This window comes from Mustela nigripes, chromosome 13 (assembly GCF_022355385.1).
Source record: "Mustela nigripes isolate SB6536 chromosome 13, MUSNIG.SB6536, whole genome shotgun sequence".
Classification (NCBI taxonomy): Eukaryota; Metazoa; Chordata; class Mammalia; order Carnivora; family Mustelidae; genus Mustela; species Mustela nigripes.
In genome coordinates, this window is record NC_081569.1 from 3,816,616 (window position 1) to 3,836,108 (window position 19,493).

The 19,493-nt window shown below is 45.9% G+C and overlaps 2 protein-coding genes across 5 annotated transcripts in view; one reads left to right on the forward strand and one right to left on the reverse strand.

Moving 5' to 3' along the window:
* Positions 1–19,493, forward strand: part of C13H15orf40 (chromosome 13 C15orf40 homolog) — a 43,942-nt gene that overhangs the window by 3,675 nt on the left and 20,774 nt on the right. Inside the window, exon 4 of one of the 2 annotated variants that reach the window (XM_059371473.1) lies at positions 1,078–9,918. The exons of the other annotated variant lie outside the window; for it this stretch is intronic. Coding sequence (XP_059227456.1) covers positions 1,078–1,173 — 96 coding nt within the window. The 3' untranslated portion in view covers positions 1,174–9,918. Of the gene's footprint in view, positions 1–1,077; positions 9,919–19,493 lie in introns of those variants that run through there. 2 annotated transcript variants of the gene reach the window in all.
* On the reverse strand, positions 9,719–14,103 carry RAMAC (RNA guanine-7 methyltransferase activating subunit). Of its 3 annotated transcripts, XM_059371476.1 has the most exons (4): positions 14,003–14,099; positions 13,423–13,470; positions 10,948–11,126; positions 9,719–10,240 (listed from the first exon to the last, which is right to left on the reverse strand). In XM_059371476.1, exons 3-4 carry the CDS (start codon positions 11,115–11,117, stop codon positions 10,054–10,056), a joined length of 357 nt encoding a protein of 118 aa, XP_059227459.1. In that variant the 5' UTR covers positions 11,118–11,126; positions 13,423–13,470; positions 14,003–14,099; the 3' UTR covers positions 9,719–10,053. The 3 variants fall into 3 exon arrangements, with proteins under 3 accessions (XP_059227459.1, XP_059227460.1, XP_059227458.1); XM_059371477.1 differs by lacking the exon at positions 13,423–13,470 and having other exon boundaries at positions 14,003–14,103; XM_059371475.1 differs by lacking the exons at positions 13,423–13,470; positions 14,003–14,099 and adding an exon at positions 12,665–12,932.

The window sequence follows — 19,493 nt, forward strand, 5'->3', positions numbered from 1 at the left end:
CACTCTGTACATTTCTTCCTTGGTTGAAACCATTTTGAGCATTTTCTCCTTTCTACATTTATTCCTGTACCTGCTGTCAGATTGATCTGTCTGTCTCTTCAAGTCATTACCATGCTAAGAAGTCTGAAAGGGTCCTTTAGTGACTCTATCACATGTTTCTGGTCCCCCACGTTGTCCTGGCTCCCTGGAGAAGCTCATTAGGAAGAGAGAGGAAGAGATGAAGTCATTAATATCATGGGTTTCCTCTGGGGGTGAGTATCAGATCACCTGGGAGTGAGATGTACAACACTGATCCTGGCGTCACTCAAGACTTACTGAAAGAGAACTTGCAGGAGTGGGACTCAGCGGTGCTGCTGGTGGCTCACTCTCTGCATCCAGGTTCTCGCTGGCAGTCGGTCGTTGGTTAATAGGCTGCATCTAAAAATCTCTCCCCTCGGCCACTTCCCTCGATAGCTCTCCCACCTGTGGCAGGTCATTTCTGAGTCTGTCAGTGCACATGCTCTGACATTGGCCTGAAAGGGGCTTCCCACTCTTCTACCCCAATAGATGATCCCTGCTCAGATTTTACCTTCTTTAAAGGATGTTTCCAAATGAAACTCTTGGCCCAGTTGGTTGTGGAATTGGAGCATTTGTTCTGGTGTTTTTTTTTTTTTTTTTTTAATTTTCAGAAATGTGTAACAGAATAGTTCTGTATTTGGAATTATTTTTATACAAAGTTTATAGAAAGTTCCAATATTTGGTAATTTAGAAAATAATTTTCACTTTTAAACAAAAAAGTTACTTAAAAACACAGTATTCTACTTCTGGACTCTATTCGTTTTGAAATTTGAATGCCAGTTTTTATTAGAGAGATTGTTATGTGAAGGTAAAAACCCTGAAGAATTGTCAACATTTGTAGTAAGGTAGACCGTAAGATACACTCGTTGGTTAGACCAGGAATGCAGAACTGACAGAAGAAGGTGCTGTAGCTCAGCGGTCAGGAAGGCTGCGGCCACCGGGCAGCCCTGAGGACACGGCCGAGCCCCGCGCTCTCTGTTCGGTGAGTCGTCCTGACAACATTTTTTGCTTTTGGTCCAGGGCGGTAAATCTCGTGAAAAAGTGGTGAAGCTGTTAGCGTCCACAACGGCAGAGGAGATCTTGGAGAAATTAAAGCAGCAAGTTGAAAAACAATAAAAGCAAGTTATGAGAAGTACATCCTTGAGAAGCGCTTTAATTGCTATTCGTGAAGAGGCTGTTCAGTAGGAAAATATACCTCAGCGCACTGAAGAACATGAAAAGAAAATTTAAGAACAGGACTCAGAAGAGAAGTAGGAATTTTAAAAGTACTGTATGTTCAGTGTAGGTTCTGACGTCCAAAGAGTTTGGAACACATCAGTCCGATTTCATCGCATTACACAATGACAGAGCTGGAAGACACCTTCAGGATGACCTGTCACCCCTCTGATTCCGTGATGGGGCTTCCACTCTCCAGAAGTTCAGAGACTTGTTCGGGATCACACCACGAGGTGTGGCAGCCAGAACCATGGTCCCTTGACTCCTGGCCACATTTTATGCCAATCGTAAATGAACAGGTTTCCACAGCACCTCTAGGGTTCTGAGGATTGCCTTGTCTGGAGTTTACAAGTGACAGAAAAAAACCTGTCATACTGCTTTGTGGTCTGTCTTTATATTTTAAAAGGCTTATCTACATACAAAAATGCCTTTTTTGTCTTTTGAAAACTGTGGAGTGAAAAACTAAGAGTTTTCAGGACTTGTAATTTACTATTAATTATTTTGGGGAAGTCACTGAATTTTTGTCCTCATTGGAGGGTGTAGTCTTCAAATCTGGTAGTTCCTGTGAATCTGCAAGGAGCCTTAAAAGAAGAGGGCCTGGAAGCTACTTTCCATATTTGTAAAAGCCCATCAGGAATCTCTCCTACATTAAAGCTTCAAAAGCTAGTAATAAATGCCTTGTTTTTAAATATCCAATGCAAAAACAGTGATTTGGTCAGGTAAATAACAAATTCATTACCTTTGCTGATCAGAATCAAAGCAGTTTTGTGCTTTTGTCTAAGTAACTGAGAAAATATATTGGTAGACAAAATGTTTAAAAATACAAAATCCCCAAGGACTACTAATAAAAATTATCTTGTACAACTCTTACTCTATTGATAGGAACCAAGGACGAGAAGAGTCACTTGGGTTACCCAAGAGCATAGCCAGTCCTAATGGCGGAACATGAGTTACGCTCAGCTGCCTTCTTCTTGAAGCCATTGTGCCATATTGCCCCCAAATGTGGTTTACTGTACCTGATCTCAGCTTCAGAACTTTTCCCACACATTCCAGCGTGTGTGCTAGCGGCATTTTACTTGTGGTTCTTTTGTTTTGTTTTACATGGATCACTGTTAGGATGCTTTCCTTGACAAGTAATGGAAACCCAGCTCTGTCTGGCTTACACAACGAAGGGATTTATTAGCCCACTACCTGGCAAGTCCAGAGGCAGGGCTGGCTTAGGGGTTAGCCTGATGCAGCAGCTAAGTGAGTTCACAAGGACCCACTTTCTCTCCTTACCTGACTCTAACTAGCAGGGCCAGCTTCAGCCCTAAGCCCGCTTCCCTCATGGAGGCCAAAAGGCAACAGCTCTGGGTTTCAGGACCATATATCACTCCCTCCATCAGGCAAAGAGGCCACTCACCGAGAAGAGCTCTGATATTTTCTAAAAGCTCTAAAGCTTCTTCCTGCTCCTTTGTGTCTAAGGGTTTGGCGGGTGGGGGAGAGAACCGGAGAATGTAGGTGGCACCTTTGCAATGTTTAAAGTTCCAAGCAGCCAAAAACTCAGACTTCAGGAGGCAGGTTTTTTCTGGGCTATGAATTGCTAGCATACCCCCCATCACCTGGAATTTGTGGTAAGGGATTTGGTTAAGTAGTTCCTTTTAACTGTAATACAAAATATAAGTTCCCAAAACACACTGTGACCCCCACTATGGATTTTTAAAATGCATGTGACTAGAGACTAAAAATTTTAAGAATCTAGATTTTCAGTTTACATCCAAGAGGTGGCACCATAACGCAACAGCAGGAAGCCACCGAGACTCTGAAGGGACTGACGATTCCTTTTTGAAGAGAGCAGCACTAGTAGGAGATATCTTCCGTAGTGCCTGACTACCAGTGTCACACGCTAATCCTTCTTGTCTGGTCTTGGAGACATTACTTAGGCTTAGCCCCACATTCCTCGAGTTCGGTTCTGGCCAGAGTGTTGTGTTAACTGCTCCATGGTGTAACCTCCTTGGCTGGGTTCTCAGAGGTCCTGGCTCAGTACCTCAGTGGAGTCAGCGTGGCCCCCACTGTCTCCATTGTGCAGTTTGCAGAAATCCCCAGCTTAGTTGGTGTTTTTGAAAATGGAATTGGTCTGGAAAATTGGCAAGGAATTCATTTCTAAACACAATGCCAGTTTACTAATGTGAGTGAAGAACACACCTGCCAAATGGACTGTGTAGTGGGGGTCCCCGAGTGAGCAGCTTGTGTTGCTTCGGGAAATCTCTTCAAGAAGCCAGTCATCATTTGAAGACTGCTTGGAGAGCGTGGGATCCGAACCCAAGAAATTAGGGGATGGGGCAAGGGAGCTCGGACCATCGAAGAGACTCATCATGTCTCAGCCCCTCTCCTGGGACAACAGTGGACACTCACACTTCTTGATACAGGAACTGCCCTTTTCAAGGTTGTGAGAAGACCACCTACTTCTGCCCGGATAGGCTTTCCTCTGCCTCTACACTTCAGTTGATAAGTTTTTCAGCATTTCCTAATCCTCTTCTGGTTGTGTGGGTCCATCTAATCCCTTTGATACAGAGTCTGGGCAGGGGGAACCCCCAAACTCAGCAGCGCAATTTACAGGCTCAGTGGTCATTTCTACATGAGATGCCTCCATGATATGGTTTTGCTACCACATTGGCCTTCAAGTTGTGTCAGAGCCTTGTGTTTCTCCAGAGATACCCTCGGGGGTTGGAGAACTGGGGCAGAGGGGGAGTGAGTCAAGTCAACAGAACTCCAAGCCTTTAGTCCTCTTCCGAAACTGTGCCGTCAGGATGGCAGCTGCTAGGCACATGTGCTCACTGAGCACTTGAAAGGTGGCTTACCAGATTTCTTCTTTTTTAAACAAAAGCATCATGGAAAAAGGCCTCGTTGGAAAAAACAGAGAAGAGGTTGAAAATAGGGCACAAAATTTGGAGGGCAGGAGGGAGAAAGGTGAGCAAAGAAAGGAAAATGACAGATCTAAAAGTCAGGCAAAGGGAAATCAACAACATAATTGGGGTCCTGAAAAAGAACCCCAAAAGTGCAAGAGAACAATGATTTCAAGATATAATCAAGAAAATACCGGGAAAAAAAGGATTTTAAGGAATAAAAGGTGCAGCATCCCAGGGCAAACACTGACAAAGCATGGCTGACAAGGACATAAAACCAAGTGAAGTTCTCGGAATTCAAAAACAACGCCTGTGGCCATCTAGACAAAAAGTTGAAGTCCTAGGAAGGGAGAGGGGAGACGCATATGTACATTCATATGTTGTCACCTGGGAATGTGAACTGCTACAGTGTTTTGGAAAATGTGGCACTTAACTAAAAATATAGGTGTTTTAACCTAATATTCTACGTTGGAGAATACCTCATAGAACACACAAAAATAAAAATGCCAAGGAGTATCTGAAAATGAGCAAAAATGGGGAAACATAATCTAAATGTATACCTACCGGAGAATAATCATATAATCAACAGAAAATCCATACGTGAGAGTATTAGACTGTTAATTTTTAATCTGTAATTACTGAACTAGAGTCCTGTTTGTTACGTTGCACGAACAAAGAATGATAGACGTGTGTGTATATATATTTATATACAATCTCACTTTAGTAAGCAAGGAAAACTATCAAATTTAGACATATTTGTGGGCATGGTAAAAGAGCAGCGTACACAACAGGCAATATCGCTGGATGAGTGCAGTGATGGGTAGTGTTTCACTTCCTTACAGTATTTATTATTTTGTATGCACACCAAACCTATACAGTGAAGGAAATTTTAAAATGAGAAAACACTCAAATGCAAAAGCTCTGGCCTTTAGCAATGAGAGCAGCTTTATTTATGTAATTCAGACAAAGGCTGGAGATCCGTTAGGGAGTTAAAGGCACTGACAGTGGAAAAAAACCATGAGATCATCATCACATCATTGCCCTGAAGCTGTCTCAAGAGAAGCCACTGAAACCCAGAGAAAATCTAACTGGTAATTAATACATGGGGCTCTGTGTGTCCCTTAGGGACAGGAATGAAAACAGCAAATGAATTAGCCCGTGAGCCCATGGAGACATTGGGGAAAGACGTGTGAGCTGCATTTCTTGCACCAGGCGAGCTCAGAGGCACCCCCCAGCCCACTGCACTTCCGGACACACACAGCTGACCCAGACCTGCAGCCTACCATGTACCCAGCCCCGTGACGCACGCTTTCTGTAAATGCTTTCACTTAATCCTGCAAGGGGACAGTCAGATTACACGTTAGCAGTTTTGATGGAAGACCTGTCCTCTTACTGTCTCATACTGTCCTGTAAATCTTAAAATCCGGGGGGTATTATCCACAACTTATCTCCACTTCCCGTCTGAGGGCACTGGTAACCAGTTCCTCAGATAATGTTTCTTGGCACCTGGCAGCCTCCGCAGTGGTGCAGGAGCTGAAGCTGCTTCTTCAACCCTGGCTTGTCCTGAGAGTGTCCAGCCCTATCGATGAGGCCCATGCAGCCAGCCCGACCCAGGCCATTCTCTCCCAGAACATCCACGGGTTAAGGGATCTCCACTACTGTCCCTATCTTCCTCAAAACTTGGTCCTAGTAGAGGTCTAGACCTCTAGAGAGGAGGAGATACTTGCCCAAGGCTACCTTGGAGTCCAGTGGTATAATCTATTTGAATCTAGTTGTTGATTTGGTTCCATAATAATTTATCTGGAGCCAAGAGAAATTTTTGTTTAGATAGTATAGAACACAGCAAGAAGAGTCTATGTGAATTCTGAAGTAGAACTCTAAAAATTAACATCATAATTCCTGCCAATGTTGAGTATTTACTCCTGTTGGCCTTAATTCATTCTAAATTAAAAGCCAGAGGACTGTAAAAGCACACATTTCTAAATTTATATAGAGAGGAAGGAACTGAGTGACCTATATAATTGGTTTTTTCACACAGAATTAGCCCAAGTCTATCTAGTACTTCAAAATCCTCATTTATATCTCAAATATGATTCTGTGGTTAAAATACAAGATATTGAAAGACAAATCCCAAATAAGCTTTTCGGTGAATGAAAAGGTTTATATGAATTTCAGGTTTATAATACCTGTTTGTCTAACGCTACCAAAGTAAGCACGTTCACAAGCCAGCTTCCCAGCTAACTGAAGTTATTAAATCATACTACAAGCTGCTGTGAGCTGGGAGTCTTATTTCCTACATTTTCTATGAAAACAATAAGTTGCCTTTCACTATAAGAAATAGTACTAAATAAAAGAAGTCAAAGGCCAGGGGCATAGGTTTCCATACACAACCAAATCTGTGTTTGGGTTGAATGAATCAGAGGGAATGGGTCTTGGAAAAATTTTAAGGTGTTAAAAAAACTATCTTTAGAAACAAGATGTGGAATTCAGAATTAGTAATCTTCAGGGCAAGAGATAATTTCCTTCCGTTTTAGTATTCTAAACTTAAAACTGACATTTCACAGGGCACCTGGGTGGCTCAGTGGGTTGGGCCTCTGCCTTTGGCTCGGGTCATGATCTCAGAGTCCTGGGATCGAGCCCCACGTCGGGCTCCCTGCTCAGTGGGGTGCCTGCTTCCCCCTCTTTCTCTGCTTGCCTCTCTGCCTGCTTGTGATCTTGATCTCTCTCTCTGTCAAATAAATAAATTAATTTAAAAAAAAACAACCCTGACATTTCACTACTCAATTCTATCATAAAATTATAGATTTTCCTTTAGGCGAATAAATTACAAAGGGAAAATTAAAATTAAATCCTGTCCGTTGAGCATTATAAGGAATGCAGCTTTGAAAACCCAAACCATGCTAGAAATCTCACCAGATGGCTTTTTTTCCGATCTGGTTTCAAGAGTTCCAACTGTCCTCAGAACCGTGACCCATGGTTATGAGTACTCTGGATAACCTCAAATCCTAGCACTCAAGAAAGAAAGAAAAAACAAACAAACGAAAAAAATCCTCTAGCTCAAGTCTCTAGCAAGCTGGTCTCAAAGGGATGTTAATCTGGTATGTTTCCATAATCAGCATTTGACATTTTAAAATGTGTCAATTTCAAACAGCAAATGCTAATTTTAGCTCAATATTTATATAAATTTTCTTTGATATTTGAAATTTGTTCTATTCTGAAGGACAGAATTTTTTTCTAATTCATATATTAATTCACGTAAGAATGACAAATCTTTACTCTCAATAAATTTCCTGCTCTACCTTATCTTCTGTCAGTTACTCTATACCCTTTAAATCAACACTGTGCTTTATAATTTACCAAATACTTCCCTCCCATTGACTCTGCAAATGTTTATGCAGCACCAGTTACGTGCCAGTGGGAGTTAATGGTCCGAAGCCCTAGTTTCTATCTTAAGCTCTTGTATGTTTGGTCACTTTTTTTATGATGACCCTGTGAAGAGGGGCAGGGTATTTTCCTCATTTTTACAGGTGAGCACATAAGCTCCATGCTTAACCGATTTTTCTCAAGGTCCTCTACCTGGTAAGAACAGGACTGGAAGTCACGGCTCCTTACGCTTAATGCTATAGGCTATTACAACAGACTATTTGAGATTAATTCCATTTAACACTATTTTAATTCTTTCTTCAGATCATTCTCTGAATTATCCTTAAATTTTTTAACGTTATTTTCTGTCTCTCCCACATGAAGCAGAAACCATGACTTTCATTTCCTCTCCGGTTTTTGTTTTTGTTTTAAAGATTTTTATTTATTTATTTGACAGACAGAAATCACAAGTAGGCAGAGAGGCAGGCAGAGAGAGAGGGGGAAGCAGACTCTCCGCTGAGCAGAGAGCCTGATGTGGGGCTCAATCCCAGGACCCTGGGATCATGACCTGAGCCGAAGGCAGAAGCTTTAACCCACTGAGCTACCCAGGCATCCCTCCTCTCCGTTTTAAGCATAAAGGGGAGTCTAATGGTGACTGTTTAAAAAAAAAAAAAACAAAGACGAACCACTACCACCACATGGGCTGTTTATGCAGAATACAGAAATAATTCATGTTAAAAGGACTCATCGTATTTTCCAGCAGGCAGGGCTGATACTTAGGCCATCTGTGAATATTTCAATACTATTGGAAAATAACCTTTCCTTAGAGACCCATCCCTCACTCCAAGCCCTGCCCCGTGGGCCCATAGGTCCCGGTAAGTAGTGCCAGCAGCCGGCACAGCAGACAGCCCAGCCTTCAGGGTCCTGCTCTAAAGCTGCGGCCGCTGCCACCCCAGTGAGTCAGTGCCTGTGCTTTGTCACTTGATGGGTAGTTTTAATAACCCACCCGCCTGCAGAGAAGATCGTGGTGTGCAGTGAGGCCATTCTGGACTGTCTAGGCTACATATCAGCAGTATCCAGAAAGAGATGCAACAGCACTGTGCCTACTGATGTAATCAGAGGGGTATAGGGAAAACCCTTATCTTACTGTTAAAATTTTATTTACATCTCAGTGTGAAGACCTGATTTATTAGATCCTTTCCAATCAAAGAGTTACCTGAAAGGACGGCTCTCTTCATGAAGGGGAAGTAGAGGGGAGAGTTGGGTCCAGAGCATGGAGAAGTAGTGCCTGGAGAAGTCAACCTCAAGGGCCCAGAGTGCAGTGCTAAGAGAGAAGGCAGCGGAAGGCAGGTTTGGGGAGTTGCCTTTATACTCCTTTTCCCTATGATGAAGCTTCTACTCTTAATATTACTCTTAAGCCAAATAAGCCTTTCCAACAGATATAAAGGAAACAGCAATAAAAAACGAAAAGGTTCATCACATTAATGAATGGTCTAACTGCCAAAACTTGAGAAATTGCTTAATCTTGTAAGTACTTTATTTGAATGAAAGCATTGAAATGGCCATTAAAATGATCTGGAATATACTGATCGGTCTGAGAGGAAGTTCTGGCATCACGGTATTTGTACGAGAGGAAGCAGCGAAGATGCACATTTGGAAGTGAATATAACATTGTACGATCAATTCATATAAGTACATAAAAGTACGTAGTCGGAATGCAGCATTATATACACACTACTGAAAAGGAAAGGAGAACATTTACAGAGTTAAACTTCTTTTAGAACATGTGAATTTTGATCTGCTTTAACTTAGCAAAAAGCCTCACAGTTTGTAACAAAATGACTGTGTGCCCCAATCTCACCCACCAGTAGATCAAGACACTGAAACAGAGAATGTTCCCTTCCCCAGTTGAAGGTTTTATTTCTGACATCCTCAAAAAAGGGACCAAAGCGGTTGTGGACATCACTCTTACCTGGAGTAATGATAAAAAGTACCACAGTCACAACAACGAAAGCCAAAAAGAAGCATCTACAGTCGTTTTACCTTCAACTGCTGATGCCATGTACAACACATTACAAGTGTGCATAGTTGTGCATTCGGGAGTTGACTGTACTAACCGCTGTAAAAATTTGGGAATGAGAAAATCTGAGTATATGGATACTTCCTTATCTTACAAAGTAAAATCAAGCATTTTCCACTTTATAATTTTTATTTCTCTGTAAAACAAAGACAGAACTCCTGGAGGTCAAACAAGGGACACAGACACCAATTTCAAAGCACTATTAAGTCATGAAACAGAAGAATCTGAGGTAGAAGTCAGGCAATGGAATCCACAACCTTTTTAGGGGAATACTGAACCAGCACATCTCTAGTAAGATCTTTTTTTTTTTTTTTTTTTTAAGTCACAAGTTCCAAAAAGTTTATAATCCACTCTCTGAAATCAGATATAAAACTATGACCAACAGAAGATACACACAAACTTTTGTCATGTTAACAGAGGAAATGATTTCACAAAAAGCTGCTGACGTTTCCATCAGTAGTAACCATAGGGAGGCCGTTGGTTGTAACCATAGTGTCCGTATTGATGGGGGTAGTAAGGTTCTTGTCTGTGCTGCGGGTAATTGTTACCCCAGGATCGTCCGTGCCACTGATTGGATCGATTGTCACTTGGCCACCCCCGTCTGCTATCCCTACCTCTAAACTGTCTGTTATCTTGCAACCTACAACAAAAAAAAAAACAAAGATTTTTATACTTCCCTTTTTAAAAAATACAAATGACACATCTATCCCGCTGCATTTCATTTCTCAACCTCCTACTCCATAAACAGAAGTGTAAAAAACACTTTTCTCTGCAGAATGTTATATGTAGCAACAGTTATTCAAAACTTTCCTAAGATTTAAATCATTCTTCCAGTATTATACTGGATACACTTTGCAGAGAAATAGGCAGACCACAACACGAAACCCACAACAATAGGACAGTTCTGAATCAAACTGAGGTCTATTCGATTGTACAAGAGCTATTCTGAATTATGAAATAGACGAAATCCCACTGTATAACTTTCTTAAAGTAAAGCCAAAGACAAGGCCTTCTTTATGGAACCTAGCACAAAGTTTTGTAGAAAACTCTAGGTTCATAAACTATATTGGCAGAGAAAATAAAATGTTAGCCTACAGAAAGAGTATTTTAAAAAACAACATTAAAACACATACACAACTGAACAGCAAGGAAAAAAACACACAGTGCTGACAAAACATTAAAGTAAATCTTTACCAGCCACTCACTGCTTGCAGGCAGTGACTAGGCAAGAGGTATACGGTTCTGAACAGAAACAATGGCCCCTGGCCTCACTGGCCTTAACGGGCACACGGAGTAAAGCTGTCCTCTCCCACATCAGCCACCTGCGTCTCCTGAAGTAATACATACCGATTGCCTCTGTTTCTCTGGTTCCCACCGGCTCTGCTATTCCATTCCTCGACGATCGGCGGGGACTCGGGAGGGCGTTTCAGGTACTCCTGGTACTCTTTGTCAGCTTCTGTGAATCTGCTGGCAAACATCTCTTCAAAGTTGGGAACAGCTTCAGAAGTGTCTGTCATCCTGAAATTCTGCACAGTTTTTAATAGGTTTCTATGAGAATTTTTAAAAACATAATACTCTCTCACTCGACAAGTGAAAAACCAAGAAATGAACAATTTAGGCAAGGTATGCGTAAAAGTCTTAGTATATTTTTAAATTTAAAATGGTTTTAGATACTTCATTCAGTATTTCCTAATTTCAGTACCACAGGCATTGTGCTAACAGGTGCTTGGGATACAAAGATGAACGATATATCGGGGCCTCCACCCCGCAAAGAGCTTTCAGTCTAGTGTAAGAGACAGACCTGGTGCAAATACAGAGGGAGGAACAGTGAATGTCCAGAAACAAAGCTGGAAAAATGGGGAGGGACCAAACTGTGAAAAACTGTGTTCCAGGCAAACAACCCTGCCCTTATTCTGGTAGGAAAGGGGAAGACTTCAGCCTAAGTGGTATAAGCAGGGAGGCCTGTAGGGCAAACTGACTACTTAGAAGGACCTCTTTGCTAACAGGGTAGGGAAGAGACTCATGAGGACAGACCAAAGGCAGATTGCTGCAGGACTGGAGGCTGAATCTGAGGCAGCAACTGCACGTGCAATTTGGTAGGAATTCCATTAGAAATGAATGGACTGACTACACTGGACTACACTGACTAATGGACTGACTAGACAACAATGACTAGATGTTGGCAGAGGCGGGTATAAAGGATAACTTTCAGACTTCTAGCCAAATGCCTGGATGGGCTGTGGTGCCATAGGAACCACAGGAAAAAGTGTGGGTGAGGATATGGAGTCTGAAGTTAGTTACAGGATGTACATCCACATGGGAGAACCAGCTCCCAGTTACCCATTTTGGGTCTGAGAAGTAGGGTGATGATACATATGGGAGACGTCAGCAGTTTTGTTGGTGGTTAACGCTGTGAGAGTGGATGAGATTTCTCAGGAAGGCTGTGGAGTAAGAAGTACATCAAGGAACAGAATCCTAGAGCACACTGACCTCTAGGAAAGTTGGAGATAAAGAAGGGATAAGAGGAGAATACACACAGATCAGATGCAAAAGAGCTTCCCGCAGGAGAATAGAGTGAAGGGTCCTCAGTGTGGAATGGCACAGTGACAGAACCAAGAGGAGAAAATTAATAGGACTTAGCCATCAGGAGGTCATTATGTTAGAGTACTAGGGATGGAAGCAGGACGCAGTTCACGGAGAAGTAACTGGAGCTAAGGAACTAGAAATCTACATGGATTACAGAGTGAGCTTTCGAAATGCTTCACTGAACACCAGAGGGAAAGAGTAGTAGCGAAGGGGTTACTGGAAGAGGACCTCCGTCTTCCAGGACAGTGTCGCTGAGGTTGTTTATAGGAAAAGAAAACCAGTAAGAAAGAGAAACTGAAAATACAGGAAAGATGTGAAAATGGAAAGGCAAATAGGCCTTTAAATGAACAGCTACTCAACTCTGGGGTACTTTATAGAGGCATCCAATGTAGTCTTACTCTGGAACAAAATGAAAATTATGATAAATACTATCTAACAGCTAAAAAACAAAAACAAAAAAAACCCTGAAACCTCTTACCAGCTGGGTTCGGCAGGCCGAGTAGAATTTCTGCACCCACATTCTCAGAGACCCTCTACCTCTGAAGAAAGATTTGGCTCAGGCCACACGAGCCTCGTCCTTGAGAAGCGAGGGGACCAAGAGTTCCTTCTCTTCATCCTTACGCACAGCCTGAAGCCCCATCCGTATTCGGTAGGTAGCCCCACGTGCCGCACTTGCCGTCTTCCTCGGCCAAGCGGTGGTCAGTACTCCCACCCCCCGCCTCTCCTAACCCTAACTTCGGCTTCTCGTCGCTCTACTCTCCGCCTGCTTTGTGATTCCGGCGTGCGGGACCTGCTGAAACGAAAACTGAATCTCCCCCTCTCGCCTGACGGCCGACAGTTCCTTTTCTTCCTGCGTTACTTCGCCTTTGACAAGCACACGTGATGGTGGAAGACCGCGTCTTCCGTGATTCTTCGCGGGGTCCCTCAAACGCCAGTGTGTCCACGCCTGCCCTTACCCCAGCAACGGACAGCCGGACTGCCGTGCGGGAGCAAGCGGCACCACCCGGACGCGCTCTTTCTCCCAGTGTGCCTGGGACTGGCTGGCTGGAGTGTCGTCAGGTCTACGGACTTCCACAGGAACCCGGGAATCTCAGGACGGCCCCCACCCACCAGACAGGGCAGACTGTGCCCTCAGGCACAGTGCGGCTCCCACGACCCCTCCCACGGGTGGGCAGGCGTCTTCCTGCGCGCTCCTGAGCGTTACACAGGATTCCGGTGCATCTGAGCTTTACTCACCGAGCGATCTGCCGCGGCTGCCGCCGTTAATGTTTACGCTGTTTCGATCTGAGGGAGGCAAAACCCGCTTGATTCCCTCCAAGGAACCCTCAGAAGAATGGGCGGGGGGCTGGTTACAGGCGCCCCGCCGGGCCTCCTGCAGTACGCTAGTCCGAGCGCTACCGGGAACGAGCTCCGTTCTCCTCGTGGACAGGAGGGGTCCGCCCTTCAGACTCGCCCTCCGACACCGCCCGTGTCTGTGCAAGTAACACCGCCCGCAGCTGCCCGCGGCCGACTGGCGCCGGACGCGACCGCCTGCCTGGGCCTTCGCTGCCCGGGAGACGGCGCAGACCGCCAGCAGGGCCCGGCAGGGCTTGCCCACCACGGTCCTGACAGGTCTGCTCCCTCCCGGGGCCCCTCAGCGCCGCGGCCGCGACGGCCGGTGGGGGCCGACAGGGGTTCCCGCTCCATGAGGCCCCTCGGCTCGGCCCGCCCGGCTCCCTGCTCCCCGTGGCCTCCCCAACCGGCGACCGGCCCGCCGACGGCCGCGTCCATCCCGCTCGGGCCGCACCCCGCCCGCCACACACGCAGAAACACCCACCTCCGGCCCACACCGCGGCCAAAGGATCGCCCGCCACTTCAGCTCTCCAAGGCAACGCAGCCACTCGAGCGACAAGCCGACATTCGCCCCACTTCCGCTTCCGGCGGGCGGGCGCGGGGGCGGGCCCAGCAGGTATCGCGAGATCGCGGGCTCGCTTGCGGCTTTTTCGCAGTAGCTGGGTAATGCGGGCGGAGTGCGGACGGCACGGGCGGTGCGCCTGCGGGAAGTTACTTCCCTGGCGCTCTCAGCCTTCGCTCCCTGGGATGTGTGTGTGAAGCGTCCCCTGGCTGGGCGCCGGGGACGGGTGGGGACAGGCGTTCAGGAACTATGCGGAGAGGAGGGGGGAGGCCACTTCCGGCGAGGCGAGGGCTGCGGGGGACGGTGGGCACGAGCGCAGGGCCTCGGCGGTGCCGCGCCCCTCGCCCCGCGGGAGGACGGTGTCTGTCGTCCGCTCGGAACCGGGTTTGCCGAAACACCCCTCTGCGCCCGCTGGCTTCGTCGGCGCTCAGGAACCGCCGAGCGTCTTGGCCGCTCCTTCCCGGATGTTCTGCGGTCGTGGCCGCCGGATCTCCCACGTGGAACCGGGCCCGGCCCTTCCAGACGGCGCACCCGCTTTGTTAGCGTCACCGCCGGCTTCGACTTGGACACTTGGGTGTCCGCAGTTGACGTTTCCCCCCTTGACTGCCGTCCGATGTCGAGCTCTGTCGATCGTCCCTCTGCGGGAGTGCCGGCGTCCGCTCTCCCTACCCACCGTCCGCCCGCTCCACGTTCCCATTACCGGCCCGGAACGGGGAACACGCACGGCTTTTCTAGGTCCCCTTCCTCCGGCGGCGCTTGCCGCCCGCCCAGCTGACAGAGCTGCTGTGATCGGCTCTGTGACCAAAAGTCTTCCCTGGCTCCCTGTTGCCTGTGGGTGAAAGGCCAGGTTTATTAACTTGGGTTAAAAACTCTTAACTTCATTTTTTGCCGTTCCCCTTTCGTTCTCCCTTGCCCGTGGCAAGGTCGCAGGAAGCACCTCTTGCATGAATTACCCATTACCTTTCTTCTAAAGACGGCTCCTGTCTCTTTCTCCTTGGAATACCCTCCCCTCCCATCTTCTAAGGATGCTGAGATTCTGTCCAGTCTTTAAAGCCAGATAAAGTGGCCTCTCCATCTAGAAATAAATTTTCTTTCCTGCTGAATGTCCATCCTACTTTCTGGACCATTCATCATTCATGCAGATAGTACCACTTTCTAATTTTGAACTAAAATTGTGTACAACTCTTCCCCAGACTAGACTGTAAACAGACCTTTATCATTCCTACGTTCTGGAATGCGTAATGTTGTGCTTTGCACAAAGCGAGCCTCAATAAATGTGGCATGAGTGTGGAGCTGTGAGCATTCCAAGCCGTGTTTTACAAACACTGAGCCAGCAAAGTGGCTAGACGGTATGGATGAGGAGCTCTGGTAGTGTCCGTGTGGGATAGTAAAGGTGAGAGGGGAAGAGCAAGGTTGCAGTAACTCGAGTAACACTCTCCTTAGTGACGGAGTGGATGGTGGGCGCAAAGGATTATGAGGAATCAGAGAAAACTGCAGCCCTGTAAACCTGGGAAATTGGGACTGAGAAGGGATAGCCATAGGGTGAGTGGGTTTTATTTCTTTGAGCGAGAGCAGGAGAGGGGCAGAGGGAGAGAGAAATCACAAGCGGGGCCAACTCCGTGCAAGGGCAGAGTTGGACAAGGGGCTCAACCCCACATCCCTGAGATCATGACCTGAGTTGAAACTGAGAGTCAGAGGCCTAACGGACTGAGCCGCCCAGGCACACAGGGACCCCCTAGGGTGAGTTAATTTTAAAGCAGGAGTTAGCACGGTGCTCAAAAAGATTTGTAGAATTTGAGATGGCAGGTTAGGAATACGGAACTAAAGCTGAAGAAAGAGAGGTTATGCCTAAATATGTAAATGTGTGAGTCATCCATGAAGAAACAACAGTTGAAATCATCCGTGTATATGATCTTTCCAAAGGAGAAAGTATTTATAGAGAGGAGCAGAAGGCCAAGGCCTACGCCTCAGGAAAACCCATATTTAGGAGGAAGGAATAGGAAATATAAACTTGAAGAGGGAAATTAGAATAAATACATGGTAGCAGTGTAACAGTAGAGAAACTTAGAAAAATGCTTCCCCACCTGGTATCAGGAGTCAGGGGGGACAGTCGGAAAAAGGAGGGTGGTGGGAGACCCATTTGTTTGCTCTGTAACTTTATTATAGCATTATTTCCAGGTGATGAGGGCTTGCACAAGAAAGAGTATATTTCTTTAATTTCATAAGTACTTAGAAGCTCCTAAGCTCCTGAGAATTTCTGTAAAGAACTCTAGGTATTCAAATCAATTTCAATTCAAATCAATGCAACTATTTCAGCCCATTAATTCTTTCAATATTCTTTCTTTAAAGAAATATTTAGGGGCACCTGGGTGGCTCAGTCAGTTAGGCATCTGCCTTTGACTCAGGTCATGATCCCAGGGTCCTGGGATTGAGTCCTGTGTCTGGCTCCCTGCTCAGCAGGGCGTCTGCTCCCCCTCCCACTGCTGCTCCCCCTGCTTGTCCTCTCTGTTTCTCTGTCAAATAAATAAATAAATGGAATATTTAAAAAAAAAAAATTATTGGGGCATCTAGGTGGCTCAGTCAGTTAAGCATCTGCCTTTGGCTCTGGTCATACTCCCAGCGTCCTGGGGTCAAGCCTCATTGCAGACTCCCTACTCAGCAGGGAGCCTGCTTCTCCCTCTCATTACCCCCCCCCACTCATGCTTTCTCTTGCTATTTCTCTCTCTCTCTAATAAAAAAAATACAAGATTTATTTATCCACTCTAGAGAAAGATTTAAAATTTAAATCAAAATTTAAAATTTAAAGATCGAAAAACCTTTAAAAATACAAATTAAAATATTTTTTAAAAATTAAGAAATTATTTACTCCAGAGAAAGAGCAGGTGAAGGAGGTGATGGGTGGGGGTGGGAGGAAGGGACAGAGGGAGAGAATCTCAAGCAGATTCCCCACTGTGCGGTGGGGCCTGATGCAGGGCTAGATCCCACCATCAGGAGATCATGACCTGAGCCGAAACCAAGAGTTGACTGGATAGTAATGCCCCTGGGCCTGTGGATACATCTGGAAAAGATTGCCCTATGTTAGTTGACTTTTTTGTCTCTGTTACTAATCTTATATCTCAGTTTTATCTTCAAGCAACCCTATAAATTAACTTAGTTTTACCCATAATTTCAAGCCTTATGTCAACCCAGTCATCTGGAGGCAAAGCACACCAGCTGATGTCCCTGGGGGGTTGTGGCAGCTAAAAACTCCTACTCTCAGAGGCTGTGAGTGACCTTGGACAACGACCCCTTTAAAGGTGGTTCCAGCGGTTATGCAGGTTTTTCAAGGGGCCCAGCTGGTGAGTGGCAGCAGGACTTGGATCAAGTCTGTGCTCCTTCCACAAAACCTTGCTCTTTCCACAGTGAAACACTGTTTCCTCCCATTCCTTCCGTACTCCACACATGGGGAGCCACACTGAGGCCCCTTACTGCTGTTGCCCAGCCCCGACTGCCCTGAAGTGGGGCTGCCGGGGAGCCCAGAAGGCAGGAACTCTGCCCCTGCTGCCTCCCCTCAAAACACGCAGCCAGGACAACCTACCTGTTGCCTCGTGTTCTCTACCTCTGAAGGAATTTCTCAAAGATGTATCTCACAGGCAGGACCCAAGTCAGAGGGCTGATCCCCAATGGAAAGGAAGGCTGGGCAAGTGAGCTTTTAGTTTCCTCTTGGGAGAGGCAGGACTCACAGGTGGCACATCCTCCAGACAGAGGAAGGATGTTCGGAAGGTGCTGGCAGACAGGAAATGTGACAGTTAGCCCTGCGCTCCGGTTTACACTCCATTTGGCCTTGTGTTATGGTTACGATTCTGAGCATGCATAAAATCACAGTATTGAAGCACTGTAAAGGACTATCTGGCTGAACACTTTTTACATTTTTTAAGATTTTTATAATTTTTTAAAAGATTTTCTTTATTGCTTAGAGGTAGAGAGAGGGTGCGAGCAGGGGCGGGGGTGCAGAGGGAGAAGTAGGCGCCCGCTGAGCAGGGAGCCCGATGGTGGGACTCAGTTCCAGGACCCCAGGATCATGACCCAAGCCAAAGGCATACCCTTAATCGACTGAGTCACCCAGGCATCCCTACTTTTTTTCTTTTAACTAATGCCACAGGAGATGAAATGACTTCTCCGCAGTGTTGGTCAGTGGCAGAACTGGAACCGGAACCGTCAGATGTACTTCACGATTCAACAGATGTCTTTTGAATTCCTATTAGATGCCAGGTTCTGTGCCATGCCCTGAAAACATCAGCGAATAAGGGTAAAAGCCCTGCCCTCAGGGAGCTTCCATTCTAGTGGGGAAGATGGTTGGTTGAAAAAGTGAACAGAAGAGTGACTCCACAGGGCAGGAGGACAGAGGGCAATGGGCCATCACTTGGGAGCGTGTCCTCAGGGAACATGGGAGTGCGTGGTTTTCATCTCAGCCCATTTCCTTGTAAGGTGGAGCTCTCATACTTTCTCCCTCTCAGGAATATACAGATGGAATACTGTGTTTATTTTTGACATCTGTTCCTTTCCTAGTGAGTAGAGGAATAGGTCTCTCATTTCTGGGACCAAGCAGATGTGGCCCACTGTGTTCTGAAACTGTGCCCTGTGGCAAGACTGAACTTCTGTGCCTATAGCTTGAGTCGGAACTACAGGCTCGCAAATTGTCTTTCTTTGTATTGTTTTATTCAAACCCCCTTTCCTGGGACGCCTGGGTGGCTCAGTAGGTTAAGCCTCTGCCTTCCGCTGTGGTCATGATCTCAGGGTCCTGTGATCATGTCCCACATCGGGTTCCCTGCTCAGGGAGCACCTGCTCCTCCCTCTTCTGCTGTGCGTGTGCTCTCTCAAATGGATCAATTAAAATCTTTAAAAAAAGAAGAATAAAAAAAATAAGCTACCTTTCTTCCCCCCAGCCTCCCTGCCCCACCCATGAGTATACTGACCGTCTTCCATAGAGCCAAGCACAGGGATGGGCTCAATAAATAAATTCCTGAAAAAGAATTAAAATACAAAAGCCTCCCACTCACTTTTTTCTGACCTGGGCAAATGTCAACATGTTTCCCTGCCCTGCTTTTATCTTCTGCAGAATGGGAATAATAATCCTTTCTCTTTCTCTGCCTCAGTAGGTTATCATGAGAAATAATTACTGCATATACAAAGTGCTTTATGTTCAAGTGAACAAAGACATTATGCAGATGCTACATAAATATTTAAGCGGCATGAAAATGCTTCAGGTTATATGCAGCATTGGTTTAGAGAATTTTCTTTTTTAAAAATTTATTTATGGGACGCCTGGGTGGCTCAGTTGGTTAAGCAGCTGCCTTCGGCTCAGGTCATGATCCCAGCGTCCTGGGATCGAGTCCCACGTCGGGCTCCTTGCTCGGCAGGGAGCCTGCTTCTC

What these genes read in the sequence shown, in the direction of transcription:
- RAMAC (XM_059371475.1), bottom strand. Translation starts at nt 12,706, where the DNA reads ATGTGGGTGCAGAAATTCTACTCGGCCTGCCGAACCCAGCTG. An exon ending in CGGCCTGCCGAACCCAGCTG is followed by an intron (nt 11,127 to 12,664) that starts GTAAGAGGTTTC and finishes AAAACTGTGCAG; the next exon opens with AATTTCAGGATGACAGACAC. An exon ending in CAGAGAAACAGAGGCAATCG is followed by an intron (nt 10,241 to 10,947) that starts GTATGTATTACT and finishes TTTTTGTTGTAG; the next exon opens with GTTGCAAGATAACAGACAGT.